The 10,981-nt window shown below is 33.3% G+C and overlaps 1 protein-coding gene across 1 annotated transcript; it reads left to right on the top strand.

The window, feature by feature from the left end:
* The first annotated feature begins 10,045 nt into the window (after positions 1-10,045).
* LOC120167658 (protein PLANT CADMIUM RESISTANCE 9-like) lies at positions 10,046-10,710 on the top strand. Its single transcript, XM_039176609.1, has 2 exons — positions 10,046-10,169; positions 10,511-10,710. Exons 1-2 carry the CDS (start codon positions 10,046-10,048, stop codon positions 10,708-10,710), a joined length of 324 nt encoding a protein of 107 aa, XP_039032540.1.
* The last annotated feature ends 271 nt before the right edge of the window (positions 10,711-10,981 follow it).

The following is a 10,981-nucleotide window of genomic DNA, read 5'->3' on the forward strand; positions in this document are numbered from 1 at the left end:
CCAAGTGAGCATTTGGTGAAACACTCTAGACTCTACATCTAGGTGAATTGGGCTATTTCTCTCAACACGTTTTATTGTAGTATCTAAATCATTTTCATCTAAATCCCCATTATTCTCGACATCTATACCCGCAGTAATAGAATCCAGAGATATATATATATATATCCTTCCCCATGACATGCATATTAATTCCTATTATATTATTCTTATTAGGCTCACACTAGAGGGAAGCATTATTGTAGAAGACTCTAACTAGGTTTGGGAAATATTTTGGTTCTATACATAGGAATTCAAGCCAACCCCAAGATATAAATGTGGATTTAAAACTAAAATTATATTTCTCTTCGAACATGAAATCCATGTCAATAACACGTTTGGGACGAATCTTTCTTACTTTGAAACTCCGATGCTATTTTCCTTTCTCCTCATCGATTCTAAAGTTGTGAGTATTGAACGATCTGATTTGGTCAGAATCCCTTTGTTGAGAAGAAGAGCTTGGTTGAGAAGAAGGTTGTCGCTGAGAAGACCTGCGCCTCTGACGTTTTGGAGCCATTTATGTGTGGATATTGTTACATTGGAACACAAAGACATTAAGGAAAAAAAGAGTCCAATCCGTAAATAAATCAAACCCTAATTTATGGTAAATATTGATAAATTTACCTGAAGATCTGATTGTAATTGTTCTGAACACTAGTATTCGTCGGAGTAGAGTTATCTTCTGTCTTTTGGGTTTAGGGTTTTTGATTTAGATGGGAGTATCGATTCTTTTATCTTTTAAATAATGAAGACAAAAAAACATGTGTAATTAAAAAATGTATCGATACTATTTAAAAAATAGTGATACATTTTGTTTACCTATTCTCTCGTTAAATCGGTATATTTTTACCGGTTACATTGTAAATTTACCTATTATGTTATAATAATCAGTTTTGATGTTTTAAGGATCTATATTTCTCATACATGTATCGATACTTTATGTGTGCATCTCGTTTGGGATTATAGTGGACAAAAAGTATCGATACAACTTCAAAAGTATCGATACTTTTTGCTTACATATTCTCTCGTTAAATCGGTATATTTTTACCAGTTACATTGTAAATTTACCTATTACATTATAATAATTGATTTTGATGTTTTAAGGATCGATACTTCTCATACATGTATCGATGCTTTATGGTACATCTCGTTTGGGATTCATAGTGGACAAAAAGTATCGATACAACTTAAAAAAGTATCGATACTTTTTGCTTACCTATTCTCTCGTTAAACCGGTATATTTTTACCGGTTACATTGTAAATTTACCTATTACGTTATAATAATTGATTTTGATGTTTTAAGGATCGATACTTTTTCATACATGTATCAATACTTTATGCGTGCATCTCGTTTGGGATTCATAATGGACAAAAAAGTATCGATACAAATTAAAAAAGTATCGATACTTTTTGCTTATCTATTCTCTCTTTAAACTGGTATATTTTTACCGGTTACATTGTATATTTACTTATTACGTTATAACAATCGATTTCGATGCTTTAAGGATTGATACTTCTCATACATGTATCGATACTTTATGCGTGCATCTCGTTTGAGATTCATACTGGAAAAAAAGTATCGATACAACTTTAAAAAGTATCGATAATTATTGATGACCTATTTTCTCATTAAACCGGTATATTTTTACCGATTACATTGTAAATTTACCTTTTACGTTATAATAATCGGGTACGATGTTTTAAGGATCGATACTTTATGTATACATATCTCTCGTTAAACTGGTAAAAATATACCGCTTACGTTGTAAATTTACCGATTACATTTAAATAATTGGTTTCGAAGTTTTAAGAATCGATACATTTAATATTTGTCTTGATACCAAGAAAAAGTCTTGATACGTTATGTTTACTCATTTTGTCATTTAAAAAATATATTTTTACCACTTAGGATGTAAATTTACCTATTACTTTAAAGTAATAAATGTTGAATTTGGTAGTTATTAATTGTACATACCTAAATATGTCCTAAGAAATTAATGTTGTACCTGCCCTTCAACTACCATATCCTAATATAATTGAAAGCACCACTGAAGCATATTTTTGTATGAACCTTTACTTACATCTCCATCAACTCCTCTAGGGACCGCTAAACTTGCGCAATCAAATTTTTGTCGTTCTTTTGAACCATTAATGATGGATCATACTGCATCAGACAATGTTAAGCCAGCCGAGGAATGCAATGAAGTACATATTGTTGATGAATCTGACAGATTGGTTGGTCAACTCTTCTCTTCACCTAAAAAAGTTTGGGACTTTTACAAGGGATTCATATGTAAACATGATTTTAGTGCACGTATGGAAGGGAATCTGAAGACACAAGAATTTTGTTGTTCAAAAGAAGGGTTTCGAGTATCCAAAGTCAATAATGTTGATCGTAAAAGTGCTTATATGCCAGTCACAAGAACTGGATATAAGGCTAAAGTCGTAATTACAATGATAAATACAAACGATCAGTGGGTTGTATGTAAGTCTTCTCAGCAACATAATCATGCATTGTGCACACCTACTATGACACCATTTATGTGTTTAAATAGAGCTGTGAGTAAGGCTGATGTGGATGAGGCAACAACATTGAAAGACGTCGGTGTTGGCACATCTTAAGTAATGAATTATTTAACGCAGCAGGCAGGGGGCTATTATAATGTTGGATTTACACATAAAGACCTCTACAATGCACTTCAAAGAGGTAAAGCAAAGGAAATCTTCAATGGGGATGTCAATGCGCTTATTGCTTACTTTGATTATAAGAAACATGATGATCCCGAGTTTTTTATGACATACTCGGTAGACGAATCAGGGGTATTGCATAATCTTATTTGGTCTGATTCTACATCGATATCAGATTACATGTGCTTCGGTGATGTAATTACGTTCGACACAACGTACAAAGATAATTTGTATGGTCGACCAATTATGCCTATTGTCGGTATCAATAATCACCATAACACAATTGTGTTTGCTACTGCCATAATTGCTGACGAAATATCCCAATCTTTTGAGTGGGTACTAAAGAATTTTTTAGAAGCCATGATGAATAAATCGCCTATTTCATTTGTCACCGATGGGGATATGGCAATGCAGAGGGCTATCAAAATTGTTATCCCTTCTGCTAAGAACATATTATGTTCTTGGCATCTTTCTCACAATGCACAAGCTAACATTTGTGACCCAAAATTTACAGCAACATTCTCAAAATGCATGGCTTCTTGGTGGACAACCGAGGAATTTGATACTCATTGGCATTCAATTGTTTCAGAATTCAATGTCGAAAAACATCCATGGGTGATTGAGAAGGGAAATACTTGACACATATGAGCACAAGTATATCTAATCGATCATTTCTTTGCTAATATTTGCTCAACTCAAAGGTGCGAGTCTATGAATGCTTCACTCGCGATTGCACTGAAAAATAAGAAGACATATTTAGATGTTATTCGTGCATTTGAAGAATGAATTAGTAGAATACGTATCAACCAGTTGAAATCGGATTACTTAAGTTCCCAATGAAGCCCTTGCAGATCATAAAACTGATTGACCTTGAAAGCAATGCTGCTGAGATTTATACGCGCGAATCTTTTCGTTTGTTCCAAGAAGAACTTCAACGAGAGACATTGTACCGACTTCAGGAAGAGATTCAGTCCTTATCAGATGAATGTCAAAACTATATTTTGACAAAGTACAAAGAAAAAATAAGACATTTGAAATCAGTTTTGATTTTGGTATGAAAACCCTAAATTTCGCATGTAGAAAATTCTAGACCATCGGAATTCCATGTCGCCATCAACTTCATGTTGTGAAGCACTTGGATTACACATATTTGCCCAAGTTTTTTATTCTAAGTATGCGGACTAAGGATGCGAAGGCTTGTGCACCCAGTTTTGTTGACTTGAATGTGCCTCCAGAAGTAATGCAAATAACAAGGTTCGCTGCTTTATGTGCAACGTCAAGTCGGTTATGCTACTTTGCATCAAAGACAAATATGTCTTTCAAAACCGAAAGAAATGAGATGAAAAGACTAACAGCCGAATTTGAAAACCCATTTGGTTTGAATGATTCAGTCAACCGAAGCAGTGTAGTAAACAATGTTCGTGACCCTAAACGAAAACAACATAAGTGAAAAGAAGTAGCAAAGAATAAGGTCGATAAGAAAATTAGGCGATATGGGTTCTGCAACGACGAGGGACATAACAAACTAACATGTCCTCAAGTCAAGCTCAGTTTGGAAACAAGCACACAGCCTACATCAACTGATTTTTTCGAAGACGGAATAGAATGGTCCCCCGATCCCCCAAATGATGACAATTATGTGAGTGACATTTGGAATAATGCATACAACGATCTCCATATATTGTAAATATCAGCATAACTTCTACTATGAATAAGAAACATGTACAACAACACATAGCTAAATTTTGTCATCTCATACATAATTACATTCAGATACAAAATTATAAATCACATACAAAATTTCCCTTACATCATCGGGGATTATTGTTATTCATGTGTCTGATGGAAGCTTTTGTTATCTCCTCTCACTGTTTATTTTGATCGTGGCTTACGATATCATTTAATATTCGCATACGATCCCATTCTCCAACAACCTATATTCAATTTTCAGTACGTTAAGTATTGTTAACCGCAACATTTAATATACGACTTTTAACAATTTAACCGCAAACTAATTTTTCATTCCACTTACAAAATCATCTGTTAATCCTCTAGAACCGATCGCTTCCATCCGAATAATCACATAAATGCCACATTCATATCTGTTACAAAATTTGAATACCACATATGTCAATTATAAAAACTGCATAAATTGCGCTTTCTATTTATAATAACATCTCATACCCATTCAATTGCTCATTCATCTTATGCTCCACAAATTTGAAATGTTTCAAATGGACCTTTAGATGCCCACATGCTTTTACAAAAATGTGTTCCTTATTATATCTATCTAATATTGTCATTTGCATTAAAAAATATCAAGTTATGATCCTAACAAATTATGTATTATAAATTACATAATTTCCTTTCATACATACCAATTTCTTAGCATCCTTCACTCTGTTTTTGGCCGCTGGAGATGAAAATAGACTATCGTATACCGTTGCAATACAAGAAACCATATCCAACACCAACAAATACCAATGGGTACCACAGTCGTTTATTGTGATAAGGATATGCAATAAACTTCACACCCAATTTGACAAAATTCAACATTATATCTCCCAAAACATTATTTGCAATTCGTATGGTGTCTTACCTTGTCACGGTCAGTGAATTTCGAATAGTCATCCAATATCATCTCCCAAAAGCTCGCAACACCAGCAAGAGTTATTTTGTCGTCCAATGCATGTTCCTGCATTTATGCGACAATCATTATTAATTGACCATCTATAACACTACTTTTTAACATTTATTAATTTAACTCACCACTAAGTTGTATAGAATGTAGCCAATCTTCCCATGTTGATGTAATTATTCGATTCGTAATACAATATCCAGCCGACCAAATCAATAACCTAACAAAATTAATTACACAATCATAACATATTCACTAGGTTTTAACATTTTTTACTTTCTACTTACCGTACTGCCAACCCATTCCATAGGCTTCAACGTTTCAACGTTGGATACTGAAGCAAATTGATTTCCTATTTCGATTACAATATATTTGTATGAAGCATTAGGATAAATATTTTGTCATGAAATATTTAAATATCACTCACAAAGCAATATATTTCATTTACGTCGATTGTAACCCACTATTCCATAAATAATCACACATTGCAGCTTCATAATCGCCAATTCCGCTTGGAATTTTCGCTTTTTCAACCTACAAATTTGCATACAAATTTTTGTCACAACAAAATAATAAAAATCAAATTATGTTTTCTTTTATTCAGCTTACCTTCTACTTCTTCTTTGGTGAAGGACATTCTGAATCCAAACCCGCATCTATAACACTCTCCGGTGTATAAATCACATCCACATCCTTCCTTCTCACTTCCTCTATATTTTCTTCTTCATCTTTTTTCAATTCTTCGTATTTTTCCTCCACATAACTCTTCATCTCTTTTATTTCACCCTTCATTTTTCCCCTCCATCCAAAATTTTCTCAACCACTCCCTTCATCCCTCAATTCCACAACTTCCTTCACCACTCCATCAATTTTTACACCCATCACCATCTTAAGTTCACCCCTCAATTCCATAACTTATTTCACCACTCCATCAATTTTTCCACCCACTTCCCCCTTAAGCCTTTCAATTGCCTCTTCGACTCTTGATTGTTTTTGCAAAATATCATAAATGATTTTTTTACCTCCGCCAATTCATAAATCAAAATGTCAAATTTACTTTGTTTTCCCTCACCGTCATCCCCCGACTACCATATCTTCTTCCTTCTCCTCTTCCTCCGCTGCCTCCTCTACCTCATTGCCAATAACCTTCAAAATTAAATTACAATATTAATACATTTATTATATTCTTAATATTATGTAATTACATTTATTACCCTTTCTTGATTAGTTGGTTTTTCCAACTTCAACTTCGCTATCACTCTAACTATTTCTTATTTCCCCCATGCACGGATGCGCGCCACTCCGGTTCTTTTGTATGCCGGCACATTATTACAGTCTGACCAAAAATCGAATAGTACAACCTGTATTTATAATTATATTTATCTATTTATATAATAATTATACTATCATTTTAAATAAAAAAAACAAACACGTCATTCAACTCATTTACCTCTAAGATTGCTATGCACCCTTTGAGGTATCTCTCGCGACCCTTTTGAAAGATGATTATTGATTCAATCAATCTCGAATGGACATATTCAACCCAATAGAATTCACCTTTCAAGCCTTCATCGTAAATCAGTTTCATATTGTCCTTGCTCGGGGATGTATCACCTGTTGGACAAAGAAAGATCCCGACAAGGTACAATAGAACTCGGGACTTCAGGTCATCCCCATCGTAAGATCCGCTTTTGATTTCCTCTTCAAGTTCAGCATATGTTACCTTGTGCTTCAAATCATATTTGGAGGCAAGTGTTTTCCAGTTCATAGTCTTACTGACTTCTATAACACTTTTGCCTTTATTTTCTACCCCAAGACGGCTATAGCACATGGGACCCCCAGAGAAAATGAATAATCACCATATTTAACCATACATTGTTGAACATGGAATTGCTCCACCAAGGATCGACACAATTCTCTCCGAATTGGTCGATCCCTTACTTCGATCAAAGATCCAAACCCTATTTCTTCCAGTATATTAACTTTATTCTTCTCTTTAAGGTGTTTAATTAATGAGTTCACTCTTTTTATGCTGCACCTTGTCAACACTTCCTACATTTTTTAAAAATATATAATGTTATGGTTCTTATATATCTTTTATCAAAGTATTTACAAGTTTAATGAATACCTTCTTTTCATGTGCTTTCCTCCAAGCTTTGTATTATTGTCTATCCATCTTTGACCGTGTCAGGTAAGGTTCATTCTCAGCATCATTCATCGACTTCCATTTCTCTAACACATCATTTTTCACCTAAAATTAAGCATAAATGTTTCTTAATCAATACATTAACGCTAAATAATACTCAATGTCAAATTCATTTTACACACCGAACCGATGTGATTACCAGCTTCCTTCATCCTTTGGCTTCCAGTCATACTGTCAACATTTAAAATTTGTAATCAATTTAAAGTTCTTAAAAACTTTAATCCAATTATCATTTCAACGGTAATAACAAAAATGCATTGATACTTACTAGAAGTACATATATACACTCTTTGGTTGCTTTCGACTCTCGGACTCAATTTCAAATTCATCTTCGCCAACAACAATTGCAAGATCCATTGACTTCATTTTTCCTTCATGTATTAGTTTACGTAAATGAAAATCAAATACTGGTTACATACACTTTATTCAATATACAAATATCGATAACTACTCTTGTAGTAAAGCAGTTTCCTTCAAAAGAATTTGAATGATCACTACTACAAGTATTGGTACATTTATACAACCTACAATATCATTTTCTTCCTATAATATTATATAAAGGTATCAGTGTTTATTTTCTACCTATAATATTATATAATCGGTCTCAAATCCTTTTTGGCTTCGAAATCCTCAAACTAAACCCAAAAACCCTAACCTCTATTTCCTTCAAACGAATGGGAATACTCAATACTATAAGTATCGGTACATTTATACAAACTACAATATCATTTCTACCTATAATATTATATAAAAATATTGATATTTATCATCTACCTAGAATATCACTTTCTACCTGTAATCAATCCCAAATGCTTCTTTACTTCGAAAACCCCAACACATAAAACCCCTATTTCTTATTACTGTAATAATAAAAAACTAGGGTTTTGACAACGTACTTTTCGATTCGAATGCAACAACAAACAAACAAACTTCACTTTAAAAACACTTTCTGAAATGCAGCAACAATTACGCTTCGATTTCGAAAACTACGGCCGTGTTTTATCTATTTTCAGAGGAAATTTAGCTATGCCTTTGATATTTTAACCGGTTATGTTATTTATATTTAATCGGTACAATTACCCAAGTATCGATACTTTTATGTCAGATGTCGATACTTTCGATATGGTTTCATTTTTTTCTTTTAAAAGTATCGATAATTTCTTACGTATACTTATTGAAGTATTGATACCTTCAACATATCCGGTAGCGCTTTACCGGTTTTGTCATATTTTTACCTGTTATATTGTTATGTATCAATACATGTTTATAAAGTATCGATACTTTATAGGCGCTATTATTGGTTTTCTTTTAAATTCCAAAAGTATCGATACTTATTTGAATGGAATCGATACCTTCAACATATCTAGTAGCGCTTTACCGGTTTTTTCATATTTTTACATGTTATATTGTTACGTATCGATACATGTTTATAAAGTATCGATACTTTATAGGCTCTATTACTACTTTTCTTTTAAATTCCAAAAGTATTAATACTTATTTGAATGGTATTGATACCTTAAACATATCCGGTAGATCTTCACCAGTTTTGTCATATTTAATCCGGTTTTGTCATATTTTTACCTGATAAATTGTTATGTATCGATACATGTTTATAAAGTATCTATACTTTATAGCCGTTATTATTGCTTTTCTTTTAAATTCCAAAAGTATCGATACTTATTTTAATAGAATAGATACCTTCAACATATCTGGTAGTGATTTATGGGTTTTGTCATATTGAACCTGGTTTTATCATATTTTTACCTGATATATTGTTATGTATCGATACATATTTGAATGGTATCGATACGTACCGACAAACTAAGTTTGTGGGTTGCAAAAGTTTTTAATATTTCTTCATGATTTCCACCTACAACATTATTATTACTCAACATTTCCGATAGCGCTAGACCGACTTTGTTAAATATCTTATTATGTTTCTGATAACGCCGTATATTAACCGTATATTAATATGTCTTTCCTGAGATAACTCACCCCTTTTAGAGTGAAGTTGGGGCTTTTTATAACCCAAACAATGTTACATTTTCATTTTTATTTTTGATTTTTCCTTGTCTGGTGTAGTTGATTTGGTGGTAGCGTGTGCAGGAACAGCAGGCAGTTGATGTGGCGTTGACTCTGGCATGTCAGGGGATGGTGGCATAGGGCAGGAGCAGCCGGTGCAGCCGGTGCAGCTACATCTGGAATTTGAAATGGTCAATTGAATTTAATTATATGTGTGATTCCTTAGTATCTTTTTAATAAATAGTGCGCCATTCGTGCTATGGACAGCCATAACAACCAATAATTAGTTTTCAACTCTAAACACTCAAAAGCAGCTGAGACAAGTCAGATGTCTGAAAACGACAAGAATTTCACTTGTATATAACATGAGAACATCCTAGGATATGTCAACTTGTCATCATCTAAATTTATATCTTTTTTTGCTTTATTCTTTTCATGTGCTAAAAGCAAAAAATATGAGCGCAAACAACACCACCGGAGAACTGACGGCAGCAGCAGCAAAGGTCCAGCCGATTGCTGCCCAAAATTCAGGGCAATGGACGACGGGTCTCTTTGATTGTTTCGATGATTCTGATAACTGTAAGACACCATAAGCTTAGCTCGAGTTGTTACTTTAATCGTCTGATACTTTTTTAATAGTCTATTAATAACGCACACAGATTCTGTAGACACAATAATTTAAATTCAAATCTTTTTGAAAAAGTAACGTTCTCTTTTATCACTGAAACCACTTAATGAATCTCACTTCATTTATATATATGCATGAATGGTATTATTAAATAACCTATTTATAAATGTGTGATGAAGGGAAACGTGGAGACTATCGATAAAGGGAAAACATGTAAGCAATCTTACAATTTAATATCTCGTCATCTACATTTGTTTGTTTATTTTACGTATTTTGTTGGTAATAATTGCAGCGGCAGGTGAGGCGGCCCGAAATTACTACTTGCTGGGCAGCTTTGGATGTGCATTCTGTTACTCTTATCCGTATCGGACTCAGCTAAGAGAAGTGTTTTCACTGGAGGAGCAACCGTGCGCCGATTGCCTTGTTCACTGCTTCTGCATCCAATGTGCTCTTTGTCAAGAGCATAGGCAGCATAAAAAAACGTGGCTTTGACCCCACTATAGGTAATCAAAATATATTCTGCTTTAATTACACCATTTCTTTTCTTTTCTTTTCTTTTGAGCTTAATTAAAAAAAAAACTATATCTCTTCTCTCATTTAGGTGTTTAAGTTTTTTTATGATCATTGAAGGTGTTTAACATTTTTGACATTACAATTTTAAGTGTATGATCTATCACGGTCGTTAAAAGAATTTATTAAAAATCAATTAACCACTCAAAATGTGACACGTGGTGCATTTATAAATTTTTAAAATTTTTATTTA

The sequence above is a fragment of the Hibiscus syriacus genome, unplaced genomic scaffold, assembly GCF_006381635.1.
Source record: "Hibiscus syriacus cultivar Baekdansim isolate YM2019G1 unplaced genomic scaffold, ASM638163v2 tig00003041_pilon, whole genome shotgun sequence".
In the NCBI taxonomy this organism is placed as follows: Eukaryota; Viridiplantae; Streptophyta; class Magnoliopsida; order Malvales; family Malvaceae; genus Hibiscus; species Hibiscus syriacus.

Coding starts and splice junctions, on each gene's coding strand:
- LOC120167658 (XM_039176609.1), top strand. CDS start 10,046: ATGAGCGCAAACAACACCACCGGAGAACTGACGGCAGCAGCAGCAAAG. Junction 10,170..10,510: donor TTTCGATGATTCTGATAACT/GTAAGACACCAT, acceptor TAATAATTGCAG/CGGCAGGTGAGGCGGCCCGA.